This window comes from Drosophila santomea, chromosome 3L, assembly GCF_016746245.2.
Source record: "Drosophila santomea strain STO CAGO 1482 chromosome 3L, Prin_Dsan_1.1, whole genome shotgun sequence".
Classification (NCBI taxonomy): Eukaryota; Metazoa; Arthropoda; class Insecta; order Diptera; family Drosophilidae; genus Drosophila; species Drosophila santomea.
The window spans coordinates 177,122-203,130 of NC_053018.2; the positions used below are offsets into that span (position 1 = coordinate 177,122).

General features: G+C 45.7%; 9 protein-coding genes across 20 annotated transcripts in view; 5 read left to right on the plus strand and 4 right to left on the minus strand.

The window, feature by feature from the left end:
* Positions 1 to 2,827, plus strand: part of LOC120449434 (DC-STAMP domain-containing protein 2) — a 24,929-nt gene extending 22,102 nt beyond the window's left edge. The window contains exon 10 of the mRNA XM_039631899.2: positions 2,716 to 2,827. The gene's annotated coding sequence lies outside the window, so the exon portion shown is untranslated. The remainder of the gene's footprint in view (positions 1 to 2,715) is intronic.
* Positions 1 to 10,605, plus strand: part of LOC120449432 (breast cancer anti-estrogen resistance protein 1) — a 15,718-nt gene extending 5,113 nt beyond the window's left edge. For 2 of the 3 annotated variants that reach the window (XM_039631894.1, XM_039631895.1), the window contains exons 2-4: positions 2,716 to 2,859; positions 4,222 to 4,491; positions 8,151 to 10,605. In XM_039631894.1, coding sequence (XP_039487828.1) covers positions 2,716 to 2,859; positions 4,222 to 4,491; positions 8,151 to 9,995 — 2,259 coding nt within the window. In that variant the 3' untranslated portion in view covers positions 9,996 to 10,605. Of the gene's footprint in view, positions 1 to 2,715; positions 2,860 to 4,221; positions 4,492 to 7,784; positions 7,935 to 8,150 lie in introns of those variants that run through there. The other variant, XM_039631897.1, reaches the window with a different exon arrangement.
* Positions 10,606 to 10,891: 286 nt separating this feature from the next.
* LOC120449242 lies at positions 10,892 to 11,989 on the plus strand. Of its 2 annotated transcripts, none has more exons than XM_039631618.2 (2): positions 10,892 to 11,724; positions 11,798 to 11,989. In XM_039631618.2, exons 1-2 carry the CDS (start codon positions 10,949 to 10,951, stop codon positions 11,916 to 11,918), a joined length of 897 nt encoding a protein of 298 aa, XP_039487552.1. In that variant the 5' UTR covers positions 10,892 to 10,948; the 3' UTR covers positions 11,919 to 11,989. The 2 variants fall into 2 exon arrangements, with proteins under 2 accessions (XP_039487552.1, XP_039487551.1); XM_039631617.2 differs by having other exon boundaries at positions 10,894 to 11,724; positions 11,795 to 11,989.
* A 597-nt stretch (positions 11,990 to 12,586) lies between these two features.
* Positions 12,587 to 13,881, minus strand: LOC120449241 (formylglycine-generating enzyme). Its single transcript, XM_039631616.2, has one exon. The coding sequence runs from the start codon at positions 13,855 to 13,857 to the stop codon at positions 12,847 to 12,849; it is 1,011 nt and encodes a 336-aa protein (XP_039487550.1). The 5' UTR covers positions 13,858 to 13,881; the 3' UTR covers positions 12,587 to 12,846.
* A 564-nt stretch (positions 13,882 to 14,445) lies between these two features.
* LOC120448689 (arrestin domain-containing protein 4) lies at positions 14,446 to 16,562 on the minus strand. 2 transcript variants are annotated; one of them, XM_039630838.1, is made up of 4 exons: positions 16,433 to 16,541; positions 15,284 to 15,775; positions 15,047 to 15,229; positions 14,446 to 14,978 (listed from the first exon to the last, which is right to left on the minus strand). In XM_039630838.1, the coding sequence occupies exons 2-4, from the start codon at positions 15,737 to 15,739 to the stop codon at positions 14,589 to 14,591; spliced, it is 1,029 nt and encodes a 342-aa protein (XP_039486772.1). In that variant the 5' UTR covers positions 15,740 to 15,775; positions 16,433 to 16,541; the 3' UTR covers positions 14,446 to 14,588. The 2 variants fall into 2 exon arrangements, with proteins under 2 accessions (XP_039486772.1, XP_039486771.1); XM_039630837.2 differs by having other exon boundaries at positions 14,449 to 14,978; positions 16,423 to 16,562.
* LOC120448686 lies at positions 15,776 to 20,507 on the plus strand. 6 transcript variants are annotated; one of them, XM_039630827.2, is made up of 5 exons: positions 15,776 to 16,139; positions 18,787 to 19,135; positions 19,195 to 19,487; positions 19,546 to 20,105; positions 20,160 to 20,507. In XM_039630827.2, the coding sequence occupies exons 1-5, from the start codon at positions 16,093 to 16,095 to the stop codon at positions 20,432 to 20,434; spliced, it is 1,524 nt and encodes a 507-aa protein (XP_039486761.1). In that variant the 5' UTR covers positions 15,776 to 16,092; the 3' UTR covers positions 20,435 to 20,507. The 6 variants fall into 6 exon arrangements, with proteins under 6 accessions (XP_039486761.1, XP_039486760.1, XP_039486766.1 ...); XM_039630826.2 differs by having other exon boundaries at positions 15,778 to 16,139; positions 19,546 to 20,507; XM_039630832.2 differs by lacking the exon at positions 15,776 to 16,139 and adding an exon at positions 17,794 to 18,010 and having other exon boundaries at positions 19,546 to 20,507.
* Positions 20,508 to 20,640: 133 nt separating this feature from the next.
* On the minus strand, positions 20,641 to 21,271 carry LOC120448691 (dual specificity protein phosphatase 19). The gene has a single exon (XM_039630841.2). The coding sequence runs from the start codon at positions 21,269 to 21,271 to the stop codon at positions 20,660 to 20,662; it is 612 nt and encodes a 203-aa protein (XP_039486775.1). The 3' UTR covers positions 20,641 to 20,659.
* Positions 21,272 to 21,278: 7 nt separating this feature from the next.
* On the minus strand, positions 21,279 to 22,445 carry LOC120448690 (tRNA pseudouridine synthase-like 1). The gene is made up of 4 exons (XM_039630840.2): positions 22,321 to 22,445; positions 22,136 to 22,264; positions 21,764 to 22,078; positions 21,279 to 21,708 (listed from the first exon to the last, which is right to left on the minus strand). Exons 1-4 carry the CDS (start codon positions 22,365 to 22,367, stop codon positions 21,279 to 21,281), a joined length of 921 nt encoding a protein of 306 aa, XP_039486774.1. The 5' UTR covers positions 22,368 to 22,445.
* A 151-nt stretch (positions 22,446 to 22,596) lies between these two features.
* LOC120448687 (mitochondrial carrier homolog 2) lies at positions 22,597 to 24,408 on the plus strand. 3 transcript variants are annotated; one of them, XM_039630836.2, is made up of 5 exons: positions 22,597 to 22,679; positions 22,799 to 23,092; positions 23,153 to 23,321; positions 23,385 to 23,882; positions 23,943 to 24,408. In XM_039630836.2, the coding sequence occupies exons 1-5, from the start codon at positions 22,625 to 22,627 to the stop codon at positions 24,013 to 24,015; spliced, it is 1,089 nt and encodes a 362-aa protein (XP_039486770.1). In that variant the 5' UTR covers positions 22,597 to 22,624; the 3' UTR covers positions 24,016 to 24,408. The 3 variants fall into 3 exon arrangements, with proteins under 3 accessions (XP_039486770.1, XP_039486768.1, XP_039486769.1); XM_039630834.2 differs by having other exon boundaries at positions 22,607 to 22,698; XM_039630835.2 differs by having other exon boundaries at positions 22,668 to 22,686; positions 22,796 to 23,092.
* The last annotated feature ends 1,601 nt before the right edge of the window (positions 24,409 to 26,009 follow it).

The window sequence follows — 26,009 nt, forward strand, 5'->3', positions numbered from 1 at the left end:
ACACAAAAATTTTAATTTACTTTTTTTATTTTTTTGGCACACAACGAGCTGACGAAATGTTTCGAAAAGGCCGCCGCGAGAGCAGTAAATATTTTGTTTATTTTCGCAAACGGAAACCAGTTCAACACCGACATATGGCGTTTTATTTCAGACCAATAAAAATGTGTAATATTCTCCGCTGACTGAAACTCCCCGTTTCTCAGAAAACCTTTAGTCAGTCATAGCCCTAGCAAAAGTATAAAGTCCCTTCGTCAGCGTTCAAATATGACGCATTTGGGGCTAACAAATAGATAACTTGGCGTCTAGAAATGCAAATTCAGGGGGTCCAATATTGTTCAGATAGTAGAACGTGTTGTTTGTATACAATTTCCTATGACTTTTTTCCGGAACTGTTCAGCGCTTCGAATAATTAAACTCCGAGCCCCAACAAAGTTTTCACCTTCAACATTTTCAGGATTGCCCGAGAGGCTAGGTCGTTTTCCTCTTTAATTTCAACAAAATTCGTTAATTAAAATTGATAAAAGTATTATCTGTCACGCAAGCCAGTGATTGACTTAAGAATATTGGCTCTATATCAGCATTTGGGGAGCTGTGTTATCAGTCGAATGGCAAAAACGAGCTCGCATTTCCATTCGACATATTATCAGCCATCGTCATTAATTGGAAAAGCAGTACTATAGAGTCACATTGCCTCTAATGTGGTCAATGGTCTCTTGAGACCGTAGAATGAAAACAAATTGTCATCTTGTCAGTAAGGCGGGCGAAATTGGAGGAATTTTGAAGTGGTCATTAAGGCGGCTTCTTTGCTTTTTCAGTCTCTGCTGAGTTACTTATGAGCCACAACGAAATGTGGAAAAGCTTTGCAGCGAATCGCTGAGTCTGAGTAATTGAATGACCAAAGGCATGGATCGAAGCTACTCATGGAATACATAAATCACCGATTTTAAGTTTGCTTCCTCTCCAAGCCGCGATACTGCTGTTGGCTGTAATCCGTCATACAGACTGTGAAAACAACCAAAACAATAAACGGCCTGCGACTCTCACTTCTGTAGCAGAAACGTTGTCCATGGGATTTAACTACTTTTATTAAAATCAAATGAACATGTAAGCATTTTAGGTGATTTACAACATGCTCAGGAGGTGGATCTATTTCAGTTCCTTTGCCGGGGAATTCCCTAAACAATTCCCTAAAAAGTCGTCTGGCAAACAGCCAAACAACTGTAGAGAAGGCCCCTAATTTTTGTAACCCACAAGCCACAGAACAGGAATGGGCTTTATTTGCAGGCGGAACTTGAATCTTTCATTTCTGGACATTAAATATTTGCCTTTTCAATTAGCGGTGTGTCAAATGCCGAGTAAAATGCCGATATGGCAGCGAAGAGAGCACACACTGCTCCGCCGTCTTCGATCCTAACATTTAGTGATCTACGGAGCCGTAAATGTGGAGCTGTCTGGCCCAGCCCAGAAAACATTGGACCTGGCTTTGTATTGTTTGGCCAACACATCGCGTTCCAGTGTCACTCCGGCGGTGCGCTCATTTTCCTTTTGACATTTGAACGCATCCAAAGCGCTTTCGAAATAGAAAAGTAGAATATCCGCCGCCGCCTGGCAAAACGGGTTTTAAACTACCTAACTACATGAACAGAAGTTGTGCCCATACACACGGATAATCATACATATTGTACCTGAGCAGCGGGTTGAAAGTTCAGCTGCTATTGAACGCTCGATATTGTAATTGCTGGCCCCCTCGCCCTCTTTCACTTCTTCTACACAGGGAACAATCGGGGATCCGCTTTGGCTGTTTTCTAATTCGTCTACTTCATCTATTGTGTAATCGAAGGTCGAAGGATCTTTCTTAGATAGTGGCAACCGGGCAATTATTTTCTTCTGTGTACGGTTAAAAGTAATGTTATGGAGGGAAAAGGTGAACTTGAAGTGGCAGGCAGCAGCGTGAGTCTTTTGTTTTCTTTAGTTTTACAGAGTTCATACGTTCGTTTTGGATTTTCGTACGTTGCGGTGGCGAAATTAAAAGCAACTCGCCAAACCCGCAACAACCACAGATACAAACACTTACACAGAGGCAAGTACACATTCATTGAGCGAAAAGCTTACCCGAAAGGTACACAGTCGTGTTCAGCAACTTAGGACCAACGGCAAATTGAAAGAAGAGATATCTTGTGAGCTGTCAGGAGACTCTGGGATCTTCATCACCTTTGTTCGACCTTGATTCTTTTCCAGCCACGACTGTTAAATCGCAACCCCAACTGGGAACAAAGGCGAACCAACCAAAAGTTGACCTGGAATTCCAACTAAACCAATCAAGCGAGCATGAGCTAAAACAAAAACCAAATCGCATTGTTTCTGCCTTTCTTTTTTCGGTTTCTCTGCACTTTTGGCGTTTCTTTCAAATGTGGTAGCAGCAAAGCATTTGCAAATTTGCCGGCAAAAGAAACACAAAAATCATGCTAAAAACCGAGATCAGGAGAGGCGGTTCTTATGAATGATGGAAGCCAGAGTCAAAGTTTGGTCGGCAGAAAGGGTCAGTGGCTGGTGAGACGATTCTGCGTCTTCAAAATTCGGTTGAAATTGTTGGGCTTACACAACAACATAGCAAACGCTTTATTTGGGTAGCATGCAAAATAAAATAAAATCCTAAGAATTCTGCCCCATTAATACCCTTTTTTAATATTTAATATTCCACTGATTTTTTTGCAGAAACTTTACGCCAAGGCCATTTACGATAATTATGCGGACACGTCGGACGAGCTGCCCTTCAAGAAGGGCGACATCCTCACCGTTCTTGAGCAGGACACGGAGGGCTTCCAGGGGTGGTGGCTCTGCTCCCTACGCAACCGACAGGTGAGTTGGGTCCTCCGGTCTCGCATCTTTGCGCAACTTTTCCATTTGCGAAATTATTTGTTTGGGCCTACTGGGTGGTCATCAGCATGAGGCCAGGTAATGACACTGCATACGGAAATTCCCCAAAAGATTTCAAATTTCACTGTATAAGTGACTGAAAAGGGTTTGAGTTGAGCTCTGGTTGATAGAAGCATTTTGTTGCGGTTTCAATCTTTAATCAGCTGAGTATCTTTGGGGGTTGGCGGATTACGAGATATCAAACTAACTCTTGAACGCTAATATAATAATTATAACCCATTGGATCCTAATCCATCACTCATTCTCTTCAACGCTAAATATACATTTTCTTAATAGTACCTTTCTCTATACAAGATTTTGCTAATTATCTCAGCGAGATAACTTGCTGCAAGAAGCCATGAACTCTGCCCCTAGAGTATTGAGTAGGTATTTTGCGTCCCACATACCCCCTATAAAGCTATAAAAGACCAAAAGCACAAAGAGAAAACTATTTTTCAAAGTTGTGGAAAATTTTTAAATTTCTGCACGTCTTTCGGCAGCAATTTTTAATTAACAGCTGAATTGGCGCCGCTTAAACAAAAAAGATCTCGTTTGTGTGGGGCCGCCGTCCGGCGATGGTGTCAAAACATATATCAAAGTGGAAATCAGAAGTGCTGGGTGAGATATCAAAACATGAACGCGATCTCGGTGCGCTATACATATGTCGGGCAATTGTCGCTAATTAAAAAGTAGCCAAGCCTTTTAATGGAAACAATTAACCCAAAAACGGCCAATTGAGTGCCGACAAGAGCAACAACGTGTAGCATAAATATTAATAGCAACATAAATAACTGTGTCAAAAAGCGAAATCAACTTTCGGCACACACTTTTAGCTGAAACAGATGTTGACAAGATTGTCAGTTGACTTCGACTTTTAGGAGAATCGCACGAATCTCTGTGGAAACTTGCATTGAGAATGTGAGTCGGGCCAGTACAGCAGAAATGTGGCGTGCAATTAAAACCATCCTCCACATTCCTTTTACTACAGTTTTTTTTACACATTGTGTCCATTAATTTATATACATTTAAGTTAATAATTCATAAGGCGTCGGTTGATAGGAAACCAATCAAAATCAATTGGCATCAATAAGCTCTTATTCATACAAAGGCATTTCGTTGCTACAGTTTCGCAGGTCTATTTTGTTTTGTCACGGAAAACTATAAATAAGGGTTGCTATCTTGTGGTTATAACACTATTTTATTTTAATACTTTAATTGGCTTTCTGTTTTGTACTTAATGTGGATTTGTATAACCAACCGACGATCCAACTAAACCATATTTTCATTGCTCTATATATATTTCAGGGTCTTTGCCCGGGCAACCGGTTGCGCGTCTTGAACTCGTACGACTCGGGATGCTTCTCTCCCTCGCCGGCCAGCTCTCCAATTCCGTCCCTGGCGGCCAGCACGGCCACGCTGAACAGCTCCATCTGCTCGGCGGAGATATACGAGAACGGTTCCATCATCAGCGCGGTGTCGTCCTCAAACTCCCATTCGACAGGGGCTAGTAATGGACTCGGAGCGGAGTCGACGTCTCGCGGCTCGAGGAGATCGTGGCACGCCTCGCCGACAAAGGTATGTTGCTCGTCCTCATACCGGATGACTTGTCAATTTCCCAATTTTCCGCTCCGTTAGCCTTTTTGATGGAAAGCAAACAGTAGGCAGCAGGCAGCAGTCGGGAGGAAGTGGATCTTAATTGATTTCGTTTCTTTGCAAATTGTACATCCTCTTGCGGCTACTGAATTATGATATTTGTCTGGAAAGTGAAAGAAAGTAATTTCTCGGCTCCTGCGGCTCGATCCGTAGCTCCATCAATTCGCTCTGAGGGGTCCATCGCTCATCCATCTGCATCTCTTCGAGTGCGATGCCCTGCTTTTTCCACGACAACTGCGTGTCGTAATTGTGCAATTAAGAAGAGTTGCGAGAGCCGATCCTTGGTTCACGGGGATAGTCTCGTCCGCAGGGGTCTGCAGCTGTCCAACTGGTTTCCCCTTTGCATTCGACTCGAAATTTGACAATTTGTCAGATGGACATGCGTTTTATTTGCCTTTCTTTCACTTTGATTCCATTTGATTTGCAAATTAAAGGAAACAAACAATTTAGCATAGAAGGAGCACGACTGCGGATTTGAAGTGTTGCTGATCTCTCGTCCATGATGGTGTGAGACTTAAAGATCTTCCACGAACTCAGTACAGGAAGTGATTACCTATTAAATGGGGATGCAAACGGTTCAAACTAATTGGCCGACTTGACCGTTAGCATCCAAAGACCGCGACCTTTGGAGACCTCGACACACGCCCACATCCATGGGCGATGGTGCTCTTGGAGAAACTTTCGCTTTCCCAGCCGACTCGGTGAATGACTGACTCGCAGGCAAATCAAATAAAATGAAACTCAAATTACAGAGTCGTAAACATTTTCTAGCATTATCGGCAGCTATCAATCTTAACTGGAGGCGAGTAAAACCATAAATCCAAATTCAGTTTGCAGGAGAGCCAGCGATTAGTCCGCCCCACTGTACATTGCACCGGGAGATTTGCTGGCGGATGCATAGATATAGAGAAACCTTTTGCCTATAAAAGCTTAGCACTAAATACCCAAAGCTGCCTTTTGTTCGTCTTGTGTTCGATTTTATTGCGTCCGAATAATCTCATAGCACCAGTCCGTCACTTGAAGGTGTCATCAGTCATATGGAAGACGACTCCAAAAATGCACTTGACCGATAATGCGATTGCTTGTAGAGGCAGAAAGTCCCAGTTGGTGTGATTTACCATTGACGCATTTCAGAGCCTATAAAAGACGTATTGGAAAGCTGCAACAACTGAAGAGGTTCGACAGAAATCAGACATCTATAAAGGTGAAATGCACTTGTAAAGTGTAAATTACGCAAACAAAACCTGGGCTTTTTATTACCGCCTTGGAAAGGCAGTGCATGGCGACATTCCTCGAGTCAATCGAGAACGGAAATGTCTCGCGCACAGAGTTGCACAATCGTTGGGCAGTGTTGCTCAGATTCTTCTACCTCGGCCATCCCACATAGAGTTACACTTTATGGCTGGCCGGGGAACTCGCTTGCACCGTTAGACGGCAGCCGCCGCCAGATTGTGTGACAATTTCGAGTTCCTTGAGCCCACATACAGACAGCCTCACAGCTCCACAGCTCCACAGCTCCACAGCTCTGCAGGTCCAAAGCTCCATTGCTCCGTCTATCCCCTAAAACTTCATCCACCTCCGTCACGCACCGAGCATAAAGCCAAACGAAGCCGAGTCAGGTTGCCAAATGCACTGGTACGGGCAATGGCCAATGAAGATTTATGGCCAGATCCAAAACGAGCACAAAAGAGACTTTGCGTTTGAGCAAAACATGTCATTTTTGTTTTACTGCCCAAAAATGGTTAAAAATGCAGTCAAAGCGACAACAAAAACTCTTTTTTATTTCAAATTCTGCGGAGATTTGTGCGTGACCAAAGTCGGGGAAACTCGAAGACTACCGATAGCTTCGATTGGTATAGCAAACCGGATTCACTGCAAAAGCGGAAAAATAACCTCCACCGGTTGGCTTCCAAACAAGGTCGATTCCCACCTGAGACGGACGCTGTAGTTTTCCCTGGCATATCCCTTCGGTAAAAGATAACCCGCTGCCTAATTATCATTGGCCATACAAACAAAGGTTTGGCTTCCTACGTGACGAAATGCTAAGATTTTGATCGGACTCGGACCGAGAACCAGAAAAATTCGTCGGGCAATCTTAGCCCTTCAGATTTAACGGGGGCAGGCAGAAATGTGATGATCAGCCGAGAACTCAAATGTACATTGAAATGCAAGGAACAAGCTGCGAAACCGTGGAGATGATAATCTCGAAGCACGCTACTGTATTTAGGTTTGGAATTTAAACAAGAACATAAAACATGACACTTTTTACACGCCCAGTATCTGGAATTACACATAGCATGCGGGGTACTCGAACCGCAGGCCATCAAGATGCAATTGTAATAGGGAGAGTTGAACGAAAGAAGAAAAGAAACCCGACTGGCGGACGGACTTTAATGCGATGTCTCTGTTGGACCGCCCAACCCAAGCCACTACCCACATACGTAAAATATATTGAAGTCTCTGATGTTTGCCTAGGCAAAGTTGTCTATTCACTTAGTCACAAGAAAGTGGAAAATTTTAGCATTTTGTTTTTTTTTTTTAAGTCACGCAAAATGCACTGAAAAGGGATTCCCAACACGTGGGTCCTATAAAGACAATGCTTAGCTCCTGCTGAGCCACGGTCGATTTCAGCGCTTGACGTCGACCTACTTTCAGGTGGTCTAGTTGGCACTTCAAATGTCGCTAACCGACTGGCCTGTCCCAGCTGCCTTGACCGTTACCCACTGATTAGATAGTGGCATGCTCTCCGCACCTGGCGGATCCTTTTCCTGGACTGCAGCTGCAGCCCTTTGATTCTATTTTGGCATGTCACAGGGCATTATGTTGAACTCAAACAAAGCCGAATCGAATCGCGTTAAGAACATAGGACTTTGGAGGGAAGTCCTGGCCTAATCGAGAGCTCCCTTCAGGCTCAAGTTCTCCGTAGGTAGCAAAGACCTATAGTCCAGCTCTCAACCACAATCCTCATTCAATAAGATTCATTTTTAATGCAATGCTTTTGAAAATTCTATATAGTAAAATAGAAGAAAAAGGCGTGTATGGAATTTTTTACCTACTTTCATGTTAGTTTGTTTTTGATTTGGACATTTTGTACTCACCGTCCTTTGCCTTGACACTGAACAGCTTGAATGGTACCTGTATATCCTAGATGGCCATTGCGCAGGCCCGATATAATTTCCCTTTTATTTTCCCGACTTTTCCACAACCCTACTCAGTCCTCTATGGTCCGCACTCGCAGTCAAGTTTTACCCTTCGACGGCAACGTTTTCTAAGCTGAAATTTTTAGTTGTACTGCACATTTTTTATAAATGTAAATTTAAGCAAGATGTGATAGGCACAAGAGGCGGAGGAGGGGCCCAAAAAAGGTGAGAGGAATTCGCAGCCACACCCGGATGTGTTTTTTGTTCAACGACTCCTTCAGCACTTTTTTTAAAAGGACCTTATGCAGAGAACAGGAAAATCGATAAGCCACTTTGCGGCAGGCATTGTGGGGTTTGTGGGAGTGTAGTTATAGTCGGAAAACTGAATTGAACCACCCAAAGACAGTGAAACCGCATGTTACTAATACTCTTCACCCATAGGTAATCACGCCGCAGAGACACGGTGATGTCTACATCTACAATTACTCGCCTGGATCAGCGACAGGATCTGGAGCAAGAGCCGCGCCCAGCACGCCGCAGCAGCAGATCTATAGCAACCAAAGCATCTACCAGAACTTTGCAATGATGTCCAGTCCCCGCCAGAACGGAAATGGCAGCGAGTTCGAGACCTATGACATACCCAAGCCGGCCACGCCCGTGCCGCTGAACTACGACAGTCCCAGAAGCGGTTTTCCCAAGGCTTCTAGCTCCACAACGACCTCCAGCTCCAGTCTAGGCGCCCGGTTCGAGACACTCAAAAGCGTGGCCGCCTCCATCGCGGAGGAGTCCTACGATGTACCACGACCCCTGATCTTAGGCAGCATCCATCTCCAGCAGCAAATGTCACAGATGACGCCCAGCAGCTCCGCCTCCTCACTGCTGACCAGCGACAGCCTTTCCCTGAGTTTATCCAGCTCAAACCGTTCCTCACTGGCCAACATGCCGGACTACGATATCCCTCGCCGAAATCCGCTTCCTGTGCGTCGCCAACAAAGTGGGCTGACCTACGACTTTCCGCTGCCTCCGCTGCAGGAGCAGGACAACCGAGTGCTGTCTACACCCGCCGTCACTACTACCAAAGAACTGCCTCTAGAGCTCTCCTCCGCACTAGAAACACTCGCAAAGCTGCAACAGCAGACTACTGCCGCCATAACCCGATTGCTGAGTTTCGTAGTGCCCAACTGGCGCACCCGCGCTCAACTCGAGCCGGCCATCATGGAGCTGAAACTGGCCGCCCTGCGCCTGCGCACCACACTCCACGACCTGGCAGAGTTCGGGGAGGGAGCCCTGGGAAACGCTACGCGTTCGGAGGACCGAAACCTGGCCCTCAAGCTGCGGCCCTTGGTGCGGGCTTTGCGGGATGCCAACAAGCTTATTCACGACTCCTCCGAATCCCTCGATGCCCAGGGCGCCTGGTCCGTAGATCAGCTGGCCAGAAGTGACGAGAAGCACGGCTGTCGTCCACCGGACGCACTGGACCAACTGATGGTTTGTGCCCAGACGCTCACCGAGGATGTGCGCTCCACCACCAGTTTCATCCAGGGCAACGCCTCGCTTCTTTTTAAGCGGCAGCTGACCGCGGGTCAGAACGGAGGATCAGGAACTGGAGCATTCGAGGGCAGTCGGGGCAGCGCGGAATGGCTGGAGGACTACGACTACGTGGCCTTTGAGTCCAAGGATGCAGCTGCCAGAAAAAACGAGGCTTTGCGTGAGGCTATTTCCGCTGACCTGAAGACGCAGTTCGATACGGTTATCCGGACTGCTGAGAGTTCGGCCATGGGCGCTGGTTCTGGATCGATTCCAACCACGCCCACTGCGCGCACGACACCTACGACGCCCTGCAAGTCGCCAGAGATGACCGACAAGGACAAGAAGCTGGTGCGCTACTACGCCCAACAGATCTCTACCCATATGGGCAACTTGATGCAGGCCATTGATTCCTTCCTGGAGACAGTGGAGAAGAACCAACCGCCCAAGTTCTTCATTGCATATGGAAAGTTTGTGGTAGTAAGCGCCCACAACCTGGTAACCATAGGCGACAACGTTTATCGTAACATTTCAAAGGAGGCGCTGCGGGAGAAAATCCTGCGATGCACCAACGCCCTCTCCGAAGCCCTTAAAACCTGCGTCTTGAAGTCGAAGAAGGCGGCAGCCCACTTCCCCAGTGGTAGTGCAGTCCAGGAGATGGTCGATTCGGTGGTGCACATCAACAACTTGGCCCGGGAACTCAAGGCGGTCATGCTGCAGGCAGTTCATCTGTCGACGGCGGCGGGAGTGGGAGCATGAATGGATTTCTGCCAACCAGTATTAGCTGAGAGGCGTGAAGCCAGGTCTTCCAGCATCGTCCGCGCTTTGGTAGATGTAGGATATGCACGTGTATCTGACATCGGCATATCCTGACCCAATTGCCGCTTATATTTTGCATTGTGATATTTTGAGCAAAACATCTGAAAATGCACAGCACCATAGCCACATGGCCCGATCGCGCCATCCCCGCCAGAACCCTGGTTCAGGCTAGCCTAAGTTCCGATACTGTACATAGTAAGCTCCCCTGGCCCATAACGATGTAAATTAGCATATTCCCAAGCCCCCGCCATGTCCACTAGCAATGTTGTATCAGTGAAGCATTTCAGCATAGTTTTGTATACTCTAGAGCATAAACTTAGCCGTACCACCACATAACCATCTGCATAGGTTAAGCACGCATTATTATACTTGCATAGTCAGAATCTAAAAGATTTACACTCAATATTTTGAATTGCGCCACGGCAGCTACAGTCAGCGATATACAAGCATACACACATAAATCGTAAACAACCAAGAAATCAGTATGTAATATGAACAATAAACTAAAGACTTCGAATAAACTAAAAATAAAAAATATAATATATCAAAATCTGAACGCTGCAGTTTGGTTACATGTTCTACATCCGGGCGGCAACATTTGAACTACATAAAATTCAAATGTGATTGCTCATAAATTGGTATTCACAAGTGTGTTTTTCCTTGAGACAACTGCTCAACAAAATGTTCTCTTATTTTTAGCTAATCTTTTACAAGGCAACGTCCGCGCTGACAACTTTAAAAAGTACGCCATTGATGGCTTGTTATCGATAGTTATCGATACAGTTATCATTCAGCACATTCAGCGCTTTCCTACACACAAGAACTTTTGACATTCCCTTGCATTCCCTATTTATCGCGCCATACACTCCCACGCATTTCAAGTTTCCTCCGCCATGGCGCCCACTCTTTCCTGCTGCCGCTGCGGCTTCGAGCCAGATACTATTCCATATTGCGTGGGCGGTGCATCATACAAATTCCACTGCTTTTGCTGCGCCAAATCTCCCCCGAAATATTGCGCCTTCTGTGGCACGCCCGGAGACCTGAATTCTTTAAAAGATCTCAACAAGAAACACAGTAAGTGCTTCAAGGGCCTGCACTATTTCGTTTACGCTGAACCCTGGCGCGAGATCGCGAACCCGGATTTGCTAGGCCGTCCCTCGCTGAAACAGCTTCAACCCGAAGTCGATCGGCCGGTCTCTATTTCCAGCCATGTGAGGGAGGAGGAGGCGCAGGAGGCGCAGGAGCCCCAGAACACCCTGACAGAAGAGCCACTTTTGGATCTGGTGATCTCGAAAGTCAGAACTTTGAACGAGCATGAGTTCAACATCGATGCGCAGGATTCTCAAGAAACAGTAGAAGTCATGCGGGATAGGAAGGAACGGAGTAAGGTAGCTCCCGACATGAAACCTCCGACGGAGAAAGAGCCAAAGTGGGTGACCACCAAGGAGGTGCTTTCCTGGCCGCGGTGCCCGCGATGCGAATGTGTGCACACCACCAATTCTGGCTGGATCAAACACGCACAGGAGTGCGCCCAGGACCCCAATTACAACAAGCCCACGTTCTTCATGTACTGCCACACAAAGGGATGGTGCAACTATCTGGTCCGGGATAGTCTGTGGGAAAAGCACAGTAATCCATCTACTGGCTCCTGCGACATTTGCAAAAGTTTGTACGTAGAAAATTATAGACCAGCATAGACTCGTATTTGCTTTACTTTTTCATGTACTCATGCTTTTCAGTAGCCGCCAGTTAAAACCTCTTCCCTTCATGCCGGAGCCGCCGCCACGTCCGAACGAGGCCGCCTTGGCCAAAAGGAGGCGCCAAAACTATCGCACAAGAAAACGAAAGCAGCGGGAGCTTTAATATTAATTCGCGCAAGTTAATCCTTTATGAATAAGGCCTTTGTGCAGGCACAGTAGGTTTCTTTTTATTTACTTTTATTAAAATAACTTTATATACGAAGAATGCGGATAGTTTTCCGGAAAAGAAATATCATGTTAAATATTTCGATGAATGAATTCGAAGCTACATTCATTGCACACATATGTATATGCTTTCGTTTAAAATTAAGAGAAGTTGAAAACGTGTAGAGGAAGATATCGTTGTGAAAAAGGGTTAGTTTGGAACGTTTTTATTTAATTTGCTTTGAATACATTGAACTCTTAATCTAATTGAATATTAATTTAATTTAATAATCCCAACTTGGGGATTTGAAGTAATTCTTATTTGTTACGTTTTTATTTAATCACTTGTAATAGCAATATTTGCAATGAATATGTATGAATTTCCAGTTATTGAATTGTGCATAAAACCTTTTTGCTAACTTGGTTGAAAGATATGTGTCCCATGACTAAACATTAAACCGCTTTATAATTAATATCGTAATGTTGTAGATCGGATAAGCTGTATTGTACACTAGCTTGTGCGTTTGAGTTTACGCAAGAATCACCTGCTTTAAGGAGTGTAGATGACTGGGACAGGTCCATAATCTGTCTGTTCTCTCAAGTCCACATTTTTCTTTCACCCGAGCTTACAACAGACTTTATGTGCTGCAGGTTAGGTGCCTTTTCTAACCGTATTTCCTATTGCATTAGCGGTGCCGCATATCCGTTCCACTGCTTTTGCCTAAATAGGCTGCCGCCGATGGAATGCATCAAGTGCGGCATTAAGAAATATACCAAATATTGCCAAAGGTTTTATCAAAAATAGGAATGTAAACATCGGCTAAGTTGTATTCATAAAATATATATTATAAAAAACAGAGTTGTGCAGAATTGCCCACAATGACAACTCACGCATTTTTGGCGCACCGGAAACCCAGGTTGCCGGCCGAGCTGTCTTCTGTGTTCTGCGAGCGGGCAGCGCACCTGTACCTGTAGCAGTAGGACTTGTGACACAGATAAGAACCGCCCTTCTTTACCCGATTCGGGTTATCGCTAACATCATTTACGTCCCACAGATCTGCCGTCCACTCCCAGACATTGCCCACCATATTGTGCAGGTCGTACACGTTCTGTCGGAATGCATCCACCGGGCTGGTGTACTCAAAGCCATCTTCAGCCAGGTTGCCATCGGGAAAGTCTCCCTGCCAAATGTTCAGCCAATGCTCGTTCCTTGGCATCAGCTTGTTGCCCCAGGGAAACAGTTTGCGCTCCTTGCCGCCCCTGCAAGCCGCCTCCCACTCCGCCTCGCTGGGCAAACGCTTGCCGGCCCACTTACAGTACTCCACTGCGTCGCGCCACGAGACGTGTACTACCGGGTGTCGGCCTAGGTTGTCCAAATTGCTGTCCACGCCATTGGGATGTCGCCAGTTCACGCCGGCCACCTTGTACCACCAGACGGCGCTCGCCACTCGGAAGTCTTCTAGGTCCTTCTGTTCCGATGGGCTCAACAGGCTCTTGAACAGAAAACTGTCGCCAAATCGCTCGGCCTCCGTGGTGTAGTTCGTCTGCAGGACAAACTTCGCAAATGCGTCGTTGGAGACCTCATACTTGTCGATGTAGAAGTCATTCAGCTTGACCTGCCGTTCCGGAGCCTCCCGGTCCGCCGGAAAGTGCGGTTGGTCGGTGCCCACGTAAACCGTGCCTCCCGGAACGAGGGACATGTCAGCAATCTTTGGCTCCAGTTCGCCATAATAATCCCTGTAGTGGCTGTGTGCACCCTGTGCCCGCTGCTGGCACACTTGTTCGGAAATCGTCGGAATATCCGGGGGCTCCCGGTTGAGTTTTTGGCAGCCACAGTCGCTGGATACATCATGGAATGCAATTATCCACGTAAAGAGAACGACAGAAATTGTTTTCATCTCGATGCGCAGTGTGGCCCTTTTTATTTTGGCAATCAATACCTACCACGCCAGCCTTTAAAATTTCATTTGTGTAGCATACTTTTGGCGGTAGTGTTTTCAAGCAAACTACTCCATACTTCGGGGAACCACAAGATTACAAAAAAAGGAGATGACCAAAGTATAAAAAATAGGTACTTTGTTGAACTGGTTCGTGTAACCCAAAATCCATTTTTCCACTCAATGTTGGCGATTCCTGATTAAGAAGTACGAGGCCTCACACTTGCAGCCTAGTTTCATAAAGTTAATAATCCATTTTTAGTTATGTTACTATATTGACGGTAGATTACCATTTCTTTCATAATCTAACTATTTAAGAAGTTACTTTAGCGGAAATTTTTAAAAATGATAACCTTTTAACAGTAAGTGTAGTAAGAAGGCTGATGAGTGCGGTGTTACCAAGTTGATAATATCTAACCCACAATATTTTGGCTTTATGGCTAATTTGCTAGTAGGTTAATTTATAAAGGTCTATTCGTTATGTTAATTTTCGTTTGTATTTGTTTTAAAAACTTAAACAATAAATGATATAGTTTAATCATGAAACAATTTTTGGAAACGAATTGGAAACACACAAGTGCAAAGACCAAAAACATTGGAAACAGTAAGTATGAGTTAAATAAGTTTAAATTGTTGTATGGCGCAAATCGGTCTTAACAAATTGTGAGACACGGAAATCCTAGGAGCCGGGGCTATGCCTCGCTAGGCTTCTCGTGCAGCCAGGGCCGGAATATGGGCAGGGTGGACGGATAGTGGGTGTGCGTGTCCGGCTTAAGCACCGATTCCGGCCATGTGTTGGCATTGACCGCATCACTGGAGTGTCGGAAGGGGTACGTCGCCAGTACGATGGGAAGCTGCAGCTTAATCTCCTTCTCCATGGACTTGGGTTCGATCACAAAGAACACGTCGTAGGATATCTTGATCAGGTGGCAGCCATGCAGATTGGTCGGCGGCAGGGGCGGAACGTAAAGCTCGTTGTGCCACTCGTCCTTGGCCCCCGGACGGATCTTGCCGCGAACTAAGACAGCCAGCTCCCTCTTTTCCGTTTGCACCACCTTTCCCCGCGCCAAATACTCGATGGTCTAAAAAAACCCAAAAAAAATCAAGATAAATGAATTGTAACTAGCCATTTGAATGTGGGAACACCGACCTCAGTGAGCGATGCCTTAGTCCGCTTAATGGACACATTGCTGTAGTTGGATATAAATGCAGTGACCAGAATATTCTCGCCGGGCACATAGCCACCGCGATCAAGGGACACCCTGCACTTAATCTGACCTCCACCAACGCAGACGACGCCAAGCTTGTGCTCCACTTCGCAGGTAAAAGGTTGCTAAGACATACGAAATGTGAGTTTTTGATCAACAGGATTGGAAACGCTACTTACTGCTAAGATGGGCTTCTCAAGGTTTAAGTCAATGGGATTCATCACAATGAAGACCTGGTGGTTCTTGTGGATTATGCCATTGTTCTCGCGGAGCGCCGCCTTGCAGTAGAACTGAATCCAGCCATATCGACCGAGAAATGTGGATGGCAGGCCCAGTGGCAAGCCGAGTTTGAAGGGGAAGCTGTGAATTCCTGGCGAGAGTATGGCTGGACCTCCTTGGTCTACGTCTCCCAGGAGCCGCATCCGGAAGTCGATATAGTTCTCCTTGTCATATGTCCGCTCCTGCCGCCGCCCGTTGCGCACCACTCCTTCGCCTACCACATGAAAATGAAGTCCCAAAGCAGGGGTCTCGTCCTGCAGTTCGATTAGAACCCGTCCGGAGAGGAACTGGCCCGGGAAGTACAGTAGAGAAGTGTTGTCGAAGATGATAAGGAATTTAAGCAGCTTGCGCGGCATCGTGGCTCCGTATTGTTGCCGATTTCATCCGTACGCCTGAGGGAAAACCAAAGAAATTCGTCAGAACAGGGTAGCCAAATATATGACCCGCTCGGCTCGCGTCAATTCGGTTTGGTTAATGACAACTTATCCGTCATAGCTGGCTCGGTCTGAGACTGTGTACTACCGTGGACTGGCCTCACATACACACATACGCCGTATGTTTGTTTGTTTGCATATTTATGTGGGTAGCATCTAGGCGGGCAAAGGAAGCAAAACCAGTTTGGTGTGGCCAAGAGATGGCTGCGTGCACAACTATGCAGCACGAAAGCCCCGAACATTTAAGCATCCACTGCAAGGTCGGCTCATGAAGCATGTCGGCCGTGTCACGCCCGCGCCCACAACTCTGGGCCAGACTCCAGTAAGTACATCTTTACCAAAAGCGTAAGCTACAACTGCCATAGTCGGCAAGCCTGTTTGGTGCACTGGTGACAATGTTGCGGATTGCTGTGCTGATTGGGAAACGAACCCGAAGAGGAAACTGACGTAATTTCCTAGTGGAAAGCGGATTCCCACCGAGCCACTGCCATTCGATGGACCACATTCGTATTGTTCAAAACTTTGTGTTTGTCCGCAACAGATCAATTGTTTTCTCTAGATCACTGTGGTGGGCGCACTTGATTTAATGATCGCTTTGCAAATACCTGTACGCACAAAGGTGTTTTTTGGCCAGATCGGAACACCAATCCAGTCCAAACCGATCCGATTCAACCCGTTCTGGCTCTGAGCGCGATTCGTTTGGCTAGATCTCGACCACGCTCTCTAGCGATTGTTTGGCAACTGATCATCGTCGTCGTCGTCGTCGTAGTCGTCGTCATGCATCAGTTTGCGGCTGAGAAGTCGGCTTAACAACTTGTTTTGAGCATGTTTTTGCGACCGATCGGTTGAGAGAGAAACAGCCAGAGCCAGCTGATGTCGTAATATGCCAATAAGTAGCTCGCTTTTGTTTTTACTTCGTTTTGCATTCATGTAATACATGGCTGAGTTTTCCTTTCCAGCGTGCTTACAGGATACGCATAGTGGATTCTTCTTGAATAAATTCAACCGGATAAAACCCCCTGACAACAAAAGATCAAGCCACAACAATGAGAACCTGATACGGGAAACCCTTAGAACACGTCGACTTTTACCAAATTGTCACCTCAGCGGTTAACCCGCCAGGTTGTCTGAGCCATTCGAACTGAATCGATTATAGAAGCAATTTGCTAATCAAATTTGGCAATGCTCGCGGAGCAGCCCCACTATAGCGCAGCAGGTGTATGTTGTGTTACTCGGTCGCACCTAGAAAAACTTAACTTATAAATCTGTATTTCAGGCACCAAGCCCGTATTCCACAGGCATGTATCCACAGTCCACAGTCAACAAATCGTGTGCAGACTAAAATGCATTTAATGGCACACATTTATGCATTATGCATGCACTTCATACCGGTTATGTGTTGTTTTAAGGTATCCAAATCGAGGAACCTCAACTGTAGCTCATGAAAATGAAAGGCCAAAAGCCAAGTAAACTATCACTGGCTGCGAAAACCGAATCGGTGAATGGCTCGGCAGCCGGTGCCAGGCTATACCCTGAAAATAAGTCCAAGTCAGTGATAGATCCTCTGTTACATCTGTTAGATACCTTGTAACCCTTAGTCAAAGTATTCTGTAAGTAATAGCTTTGTATTCACCAACTGGTGATCGACAAAGTATTCAATGGAATATGTAATATTGGAGCAAGTAAAGATCCATCGGTGGCCAAACTATATATGGACTCAGAAACTTATCGCATTTAAGACTATGCTGCTTATGAGAGAAAACAAATCACTTCCGTAATAAAGTTTTCCGAGCGTCTTTTTAGATTTCTCCCAACTACATTAGTGGCATTTAGTGGTAATGACTAGAGCTTTCCATTTCAATGTTTCTCGACTTCATTGGTGAGAATTGTAGTCTTTTAATGACCCAAGACTCTACCACGAAGACAATTTTAAACGAGGCTCCAAAGATTTCCCGTTTGTGACCTCGGCAGTAAAGAGTATCTGAAAATTAGTTTGTTTCGACTGTAGACGTTTATACTAGTTTGGTGCAAAATGATAATCGCTTGGACTCGGAGTTTCGTGGAGCCAACAATTAAGTATACTTGAGTCGGAGTCAGTGTGGTTTCAAAGCTTCTCCGCGCACTACCGAGCCGAATTCCGAATCTCAGCTCGGTTTATCGCTTTTCTAAAGGTCCGGCTACGTAGGAACTATAGTAAGCCTATCTCCGTCTTTTATAATAATAGCGAAAGCCAGGCCTGGAGGCAGAGAATATCTCGGTGTAGCATCAATCACGGAGGGGGAGTGGCCGGTCCACTTCAAACTTACCATAAACTTACCAACGATACCGTAAGCTTAGTCTCGAAGAGAAAATCAAGAGGTGTATCTCTGAGCAATCGAAGGTGTGCAGAGCTTCCTCTTGTCCCACAAGCTGAGCGTTTTGGCCACTGTTTTTGTCGCTCTTGCCTTGTTTCGCCTCTCTGGCTCGCTCTCTCTGGAATGGAGCTGCTTCTATGTCCGACTTGGTGCAGTATCTCAGTTGTGGCGATGATAGCGAGCGCGCTGGTAAGGCACGGCTCGCAACGAAAACTTAAAACTGTCTTCGCTCGGGCCAGTGTAACGCGAGAAAGTTGAAACTGTAACAATAAGGCACTCATAACACCGCCCCGTGAGTCATCCAGTGTTTACTTGGGGAAGGCTGGTTCTAATTCATCACCGATCCTTTCGAAGCACAATACATTAGTCAAGTTGCCACACATTTTCATAACCAGCTAATGACCGATCTTGACACGTTGTGAACGGTTGAAGCCGAAGAGAGCACCTGATTCTAAAGAAGAACTGTTAACTAATTGTCTGCTCCGCTTACCAACGGTTAAGTTGCATAAATTATACCGAATGTTTTGTTCGCGACCCTTCCTTTACAATACCTGTATTAGCATAACCAAGGTACTTTTTTTTTGGCTAACCCCTTCGTTTGTGCTGCTTCGACAGAACGCCAGCTGACACAATGACCACTAACGGCTTTGGGATTCAGAGCTTAGCAGTGCCAGGGGACGAAGCCATAGGCTTGCTTTCCTCTCCTTCGGATAGCTTTTCCATTTGGGTCGACGGCGAGGAGCACTGGATATCCGGCGTGGACTCTAGCACCACCTGCGCAGATCTAATCTGCGCGCTAATCAGCTACCAAACTCCCCAGCAACATGTGCGCAGCAAGGAAGAAGTACTCGATCCACAGCAGTTTGCCATTGTCCATAAGCAGCGTCACTACGAGGAGTATTTGGATAGCAGTGCCAGGCTCTTTGATGTTATCGCCAGCCTTCACGCTATGCCGAAAGAGGAAGTAAACGATTTCCCGAGCAGAACGTTTCTCACCATTCTAAATATCCTTCTTTCACACAGTACCAGCTCCAGCTTCGTCATTTGGCCACTTCAAATCGAAAACAAATCCCGACGACCGATAAGGACAGTGGAATGGGCAGTCCAGTAGACAGTTCGCGGAGCATGCGTTTCCGGCGGAGGGGAAAACACAAGGTGCTGCCCTCCACTAAGACCACGGACAATACCAACACTAAGCAGTCAAAGAGAAGCCGGAAGCTGCAGCAGAAGAACGACCACTTAACTCCGAACGAGAGTCTGCTTACCATTATCCTGGCCCAAGATGAAACCATACTCCAGCAAATGACCATGTTGCAGTAAGTTATGACTTTATCTCTCCGAGTATTTCCGACATTCATTAACGTCTTTCCGCAGCGAAAAGGATCGACAGATCCTTAAAATCGAGGAGGAAAAGCACCGGGTGAGGGAGCGAGAGCTGGGTAAAAACTACCTCCTTGAGACATACTTAAAGGACTTGGATGAGTCCCAGGAAAGGGGCCAGGACTTTAAAGAGAAGGCACAGGGGACACAGGAAGATCGGAACTTTGAGGCAATGTCAGGCATGGATGAAGATAGGCCTCTAGATAGAGCCTTCCGATCGGCGTTAAATAGTGACACTGGCCAGGACGAGATCCGACTTTACTGGCTAGAAAAGATTCACGCGGTAAACAAAGAATTGCAATGTGAAGAGGAACTTTTGCTCAGCCTGCACTCCAAGGTACGTAGGCACCAGGTGAAGCTGGCGTACCAAACGAAGAGCGAGGTGCTACTACAAATCGAAAGACTCGATACAGAATTGGCTGCTCAGGTGGCGGATATCCACCAAGTGGAACGAAAACTTTTCACGGCCAATGAACAGCTTAAAGCCAAACTGGCTGTGCTTGAATGTTTGAGTCGTGAATTTGAGACTACGGTATCTGGTGACGTCCAAGAAGGTAGCAAGACAGTTGCAAAGGTTCAGCTAAGCCAATCTTCCTCGTCACATTTAGATGATCTCCAACCCCCTGGGAACTGGCTGCACGTTGTTAAGAAACTCTTTGTGGCAGATCATCTTAACCAGAGATTAACGCATCATGCACTAAGTGACAGGAACTTATCGGATCGAATAATACCGGACAAGGGAATATCCAAGCAAATGTTCGCAGATATAAGATCCCCAGATCCTTCTACCTCAACCAGCGTCCAAAAAAAAGAATTTGGTTCTAGGCAAGCCACTTCGCTAACTTCAGAAAGGGACATTCAACACCTGGGCACCCTTGTTTAAAGCAAAGAACAAGCCCCTGACTTCATGCAAGAATCTCATGTAACGTATTTTGAACATCCGTACCAAATTTGTGTCAACTAACCAAATAGAGATTAAATTTTTTGTTATGTTTAAAACTTTAGTTTTTTGTGGATCATTTGGTTGTGTTCAACAAGCATGGACTAGTACACTAAAAAACACTAACATGAACACGACAACCTTCAAAGTTACTTAGCCTATTTACTTTTAATCAGACCTCTTCAACTGCTGTATGAATCCCGCATTGGGCTGAATACATGGTCTCCATGATTTCACCAGATTGTACGCGTCTTCGAAGCACATGTCACGGCGTTTCATCAGATAGCCGATAACCACGGAGGGGGATCGCGAAACGCCTGCGTTACAGTGGACGAGCACACAACCCTGTGATCGGTGCGCTTCCTCGATAAACTCCATTGACACTGGCAAGACGTAGTCCATTAGGTCGGTTTCCGGCAGATCCAGGCAGGGCAAAAATTTACATTTTACTGGCATGGGCCACTCCACCTCGGGCGTCGTAATGCCGAGGCTCAGGATGTGAGTTAACTTATATTTTTTGATGTTGGCCGCGCTAACCGCATCTTGCGAACCCAGGTAAAGAAAGTCGCTTAATATGCAAGCGGGCACAGAGTCTGGCCTGGTATCCACGACAAAGCCGTATTCACGCGGGTCCAGTTGCTGGGAGCATTGGGCAATGCCCTCCACGCAGTCGGATGTATTCCTTCGCTCAATGTAGCGCACACCGGTGGGGGTGGTCACAACCGTAGCGGTGGGTCTCAGATTGGCCATGCGCCTTTGCAGCTCGTACAGCAGTATCATTGCGGTCTTAAATGTCCGTTTCTCGGTAGTGCACCTTGCACAGGTAGAGTCCACAGGCCGGAGCCAGGAGAATACGGGGATCCCAAGAATTCTTCGAGGGAACGGTGAGCATCTGATACAGGCACCTCTCGTCGATGCGTCCGTTACCCAAAGCGATCAGCGCTCCGACAATGCGCCTTACTTGTTTGTAAAGAAACGATTTAGCCTTGATCTCGATGTCCCAATAGTTGTATGTATCAGCGGCCAGAATGGCGCTCGAGGACAGTGCCCGCGTTTCACCTGGACGTATATTAATCTCGTCGATTTTGCGCACTGTGAACATTGGGTGATCCCGACTAACTTTCTGGCGGCTGACACTCATGAAAGTGCGAAAGTCGTGGACGCCAATAAACATTCGCGCTGCAGCCTGCACTCTATTGATATCAAAGCTAGAAGATCTGTAGTGGAATAAGTGGTTACTAACATCCTATGAGGGTTACCGGAGTTCCTTACTGCAGAAAGTAACAGCGATCGATTTCTTCCACTGGTATGAAAGTCTCGTAAGCTTTATTCCGGAGATTGCAGTCTTCCAATGACGGAATCTTTGCTACGGCAAAGCGGTAGAGATAGGTCCGTCCAATGGCGTGGTAGCGGCAGTGGAAGGAGTTGGACACCAACTTACTGCTGATCACTCGGATTGGAAGACCCTGTTTGTTAAGGGTTCGGTTGAGCACTCCGGTTAAAGTGGTTGTATCATAGGGCTGTCCATTAGGCCGCTCCAGGTCCACCTGCACAGTGGAGTGCAGGGCGTGTACACCGGCGTCAGTTCTGAAAGTTAAGCGAGACTATAGACTGTACAGATAATCTATATGCTCCTGCACCTACCGACTGGAAAGCACGGTCTGTATTTCGTTTATTGGGTGAAAGACCCGCAGCGCCAGCTCCAAACAGCCTTGCACGGAGTTTGTGTCCAGACGCGACTGCTCCAACTTGTTCACCGTCTTCTGAATACCACTGAGGGGCGGGAAGTCTTGCTTTACCAATTCATTTCCACAATTCGACGCACTTACCGGAAAGTCGTACCAATGTATGAAATGTTCAACAAATACCTATTCATGTTATGCAGCGCAACCTACAATCTAAATCCATGTCGCTAGAGATGGGCTTGGCCAGCTGGTTGCTCTGGGGTCCTAGAGGTGGGATTGTAAATAATGTGTTGGATGATAAGGAAAGCTACATTTCAACAGATTTAAAAAGCTGCAAATCAACGAGTCAACCATTTTGTATGTACTTACTTGCAAAATCAAAGCATTGCCTCCAGCCGAATTGTTTTATCGCCATAGAGGGGGAAAAGGGGAAGATATCGATGAATCGATGGGGAAATCGGTTCTCGGCATTAAGCAACAACGGAGCACCCGGCCACATTGCTGTCAGAAGTATTTTGTTTTGTAATAAAAAAAAAGTCTAATTTTGCAACTGCCCAATGCGCTTGCAACCTTGTTAGATACGGTCAACGGTCTAATACTTTATTGTCTTTTTGCACAGCAGTCCTCCAAATTAGAAGCCCTCGGCATCAGAAGTCATCAGAAGTCACCAGAGCACCCAGTCACCCCACCCACCACGTAACTAGAATGGCCGGCTTTCCTGAGCACGCCCGCGCAGAGGAGACGGAGGTTAATGTCTGGATACGCTTTGGTCTTAGGCTGGGCGTCAGCGCCGCCCTACATCCGTTCGAGTATTCCAAGACCCTCATACAGCTGGGTTACGAACCGATCGCTCCTCTGCCCGGCAAGTCGCTACTGGGCAAGCCGATCATGAAGTTGCCGAACATCTTTCAGTACGGTAGGTACAAAGTTCCTTTTTGCCGAAAGCAAACTAATATTTCTGTTGGTGTTCCTGCAGCTGGCCACATTCGGCGGATCGATGGCTTCTACGGCTGCTACCGTGGTCTAGCTCCTAAGCTGGTGGGTTCTCTGGTGGCCATGGTGGTAAGCGAGCGAGTGGTCGATCAACTGGGTCTGGAGCAGCCAGAGGAGATTAAGGACGACTCCCAGCTCAGTGAGGAGGAATTGTAAGTCTTCTATTTTCACGTGCCCAATAATCGCCTTACAACTCCTTATTTGCTTTCTCACAGGTACGTCCAGTTCAAGACGAGTCTGAAGCGGGATATTGTACTAACGGTGAGCGGAATCGTGGCCTCGCATCCTTTTCACGTAATTTCGTTGCGCATGATGGCGCAGTTTGTGGGCCGCGAGACCTTGTACACCTCAATAGTGGGCTCTGTTAGCGAGATCTGGAAGTCTGAGGGAATAGCGGGATTCTTTGCCGGTCTTGTGCCAAAGCTGCTGTGCGATTTGGCCTGCCTTGTGCTCAGCAGCTCCACGATCTACATTCTTAACAAATATGTTATCAAGGACAAGTTGGGCAGGCAATACAATTCCGGATTCACACAGTTTGCCGTATCTAGTTTGCTGTATCCACTACAAGTGGTATCCACCTGCTCGGCGGTCAGTGGCTCACGCCTGATGGCTGGCCAACCACCAATTATGCCGGCCTACAAGAGCTGGGTAGACTGTTGGAACGATTTGCAGGTTCGCGGTGAGCTCAAGCGCGGCAGCTCCCTTTTCTGGCGGTGGGTGTTAACTTGAACTCATTGATAATATTAGTAACTTATAACTTATAAACTTTTCAGGTCTCAGTCCATCAGTTCTCCAGTAATAGCCACCTCATTTGCGCCCTTGCCTAAGCTGGCGCGTTACCAGTAAAAGTCAACAACGCGACTGGACGACCACGAACTGGCCCTGGAGTCCACACTTTAACTGCCTTGTTGTGTTTGCCCTGCATTTCAATGGATCCTCGGCAATGACAAGCTTAAATCCAAGACAACTGCATTTTTCTTTACTGTCTCTAAGCCCAGTCACAATTCTGTTAATACAAGTTTAGATCTATGTTGAAGTGGACTTTCATCGTGGTCCGTTTGTCCTGCGCACTGCATCCTTCGCGATGTTTTCTTTTCTTTCAGCAACCTACAAGCACTGAAATCGTGAAGAAATTGATGACTAAAATCTTTCCCAATCCTGCGCAGGCTCCAATATAATTGTTACTGTTTACTGCAAAATTTGGAAATAAATCGTTTTGCCCTACCAGTGGAACTACAACTTTTTCATATATATTTTTTTTAATTTGTATGCCACTTTAAATTTGGATTGCTTATGTATTGTAACCTTACTTTGTTTTGAATGCAACACGTATAAAGGTCATTTAAACCCAAATGTAATCAAAAAGTTTTACAATATTTACTTTTGTCGCGCATTTTATAACGTATTGAAAAAAAAATTATTCTACTTGAACCATAAAAAAAACAAATTCAATTGACTATCTTGATTTCTGCTATATTTTCATTTTTATAATACAATTTATCTGACTGATTGTTGATTGATCCTTACACAATTTGTACAGCCTAATAAAAGCTTAAAGATAGTATGAGCTTGTGTAAGTTATCCTGTGGTAACTACGATAGGCGCTTGTATCATTTCTTAGAGTATTTTTCCTTTGCTGAGTAATTTTTTTGTTTAAACAACACGAGTTTGGGTTATTTACAACTGGGACTACATCTCCAATACTACCAAGCAAACAGTACTCCAAAAAATTCTTATTTGTAGTTGGTCTGCGAGCTGTAGTGAACAAACAAAAAATTTACATCTACTAAAAATTTTTATTTGTATTTAGTCTGCGGGGCTGTAAGCCGAGGGCATATCTTATTCACATCTTCAAGTTCGGTTTTTAGAAATAGCGTTTGTTTTGTGCAAGCACCCTGTTATGGGAACGCCCACATAAATCCCCTTAATGTGCATCCTTTCGAGTCCTTTTGCTTCCGCAGTAATTGACAAGTGGCTACATGAACTTTTGTAGCGAGATACAGAATAAAGAGGGAAAGTAAAGGACAGTGCCGTTCTAAAGAATGTTGTTTTTAAATAAGGCTTTTTTTGCTTTTATTAAATTTTTGCTAAAAACTAGAATTAAAATTAATAATCATAATCATTAATTAATAATTAGAGTTAACGTAATGGTATTAATTAAAAACATTTTTTGCGCACAAATATTTACATTTACAGAAGTGTCGTTAACTTCTAAATTTATTTCTTGCTTGGTTCTTTACACAATTATATTAGTTATTCTCTATTTTTGCCTTTTCGCGGGTTTTTACTTTAGAATAAATATTTGTTGCCTTGGTTCCTTAAATGATTTTTTTAATTTTGTTTTGCCCCTTTAATCGAGATAGGCCCGACGATAATTGAAAACTAAATGGGAAGTAACTTCTTGAACTATTGGCGACAAAAGAGCAACAGAAAGTCTAGGTGGACCGGGGCGTTGTGTATTGTTCCGCAATCGGAATCTGGAATGCAATCACACCTACCAAATGGTACTGTTTTAGATGGATTCTTCCTTCGGCATGTTTTGTGTATGTGACTTGGCTTAAGGCTGCAGGCACCTTTGCTTATAGAAAACCAGTGTACTTTTGCCTACGTTACTATTGCTTTAACACCATATAACGCAAAACAAACATTATCTTTCCTCTGGAGTTTTCCGATACGTTGCATTCTTACACGCTAAAATACAAAGAATTCCCTTTCGAAAATGATAGGGAATTTTGTTGTTAAATAATTGTTTCTCTCTCTACGTACATGTTTGGGAACAGGGACTATTATATGCACTTAGATTGCGGTCAGGGTCAACCGACTTTGATTTTCGCTAAGAA

Coding starts and splice junctions, on each gene's coding strand:
- LOC120448687 (XM_039630834.2), top strand. CDS start 22,617: ATGAATCGATGGGGAAATCGGTTCTCGGCATTAAGCAACAACGGAGCA. Junction 22,699..22,798: donor TGTCAGAAGTATTTTGTTTT/GTAATAAAAAAA, acceptor TTTGCACAGCAG/TCCTCCAAATTAGAAGCCCT. Junction 23,093..23,152: donor GCCGAACATCTTTCAGTACG/GTAGGTACAAAG, acceptor GTGTTCCTGCAG/CTGGCCACATTCGGCGGATC.
- LOC120449241 (XM_039631616.2), bottom strand. CDS start 13,857: ATGAAAACAATTTCTGTCGTTCTCTTTACGTGGATAATTGCATTCCAT.
- LOC120448690 (XM_039630840.2), bottom strand. CDS start 22,367: ATGAATAGGTATTTGTTGAACATTTCATACATTGGTACGACTTTCCG. Junction 22,265..22,320: donor TACATTGGTACGACTTTCCG/GTAAGTGCGTCG, acceptor CCCGCCCCTCAG/TGGTATTCAGAAGACGGTGA. Junction 21,709..21,763: donor GATCGCTGTTACTTTCTGCA/GTAAGGAACTCC, acceptor ATTCCACTACAG/ATCTTCTAGCTTTGATATCA.
- LOC120448689 (XM_039630838.1), bottom strand. CDS start 15,739: ATGCCGCGCAAGCTGCTTAAATTCCTTATCATCTTCGACAACACTTCT. Junction 15,230..15,283: donor TTGAGAAGCCCATCTTAGCA/GTAAGTAGCGTT, acceptor CGTATGTCTTAG/CAACCTTTTACCTGCGAAGT. Junction 14,979..15,046: donor CTAAGGCATCGCTCACTGAG/GTCGGTGTTCCC, acceptor GGGTTTTTTTAG/ACCATCGAGTATTTGGCGCG.
- LOC120448691 (XM_039630841.2), bottom strand. CDS start 21,271: ATGATACTGCTGTACGAGCTGCAAAGGCGCATGGCCAATCTGAGACCC.
- LOC120448686 (XM_039630826.2), top strand. CDS start 16,093: ATGTCGGCCGTGTCACGCCCGCGCCCACAACTCTGGGCCAGACTCCA. Junction 16,140..18,786: donor CAACTCTGGGCCAGACTCCA/GTAAGTACATCT, acceptor CTGCTTCGACAG/AACGCCAGCTGACACAATGA. Junction 19,136..19,194: donor ACGCTATGCCGAAAGAGGAA/GTAAACGATTTC, acceptor TCTTTCACACAG/TACCAGCTCCAGCTTCGTCA.
- LOC120449242 (XM_039631617.2), top strand. CDS start 10,949: ATGGCGCCCACTCTTTCCTGCTGCCGCTGCGGCTTCGAGCCAGATACT. Junction 11,725..11,794: donor TGCGACATTTGCAAAAGTTT/GTACGTAGAAAA, acceptor CATGCTTTTCAG/TAGCCGCCAGTTAAAACCTC.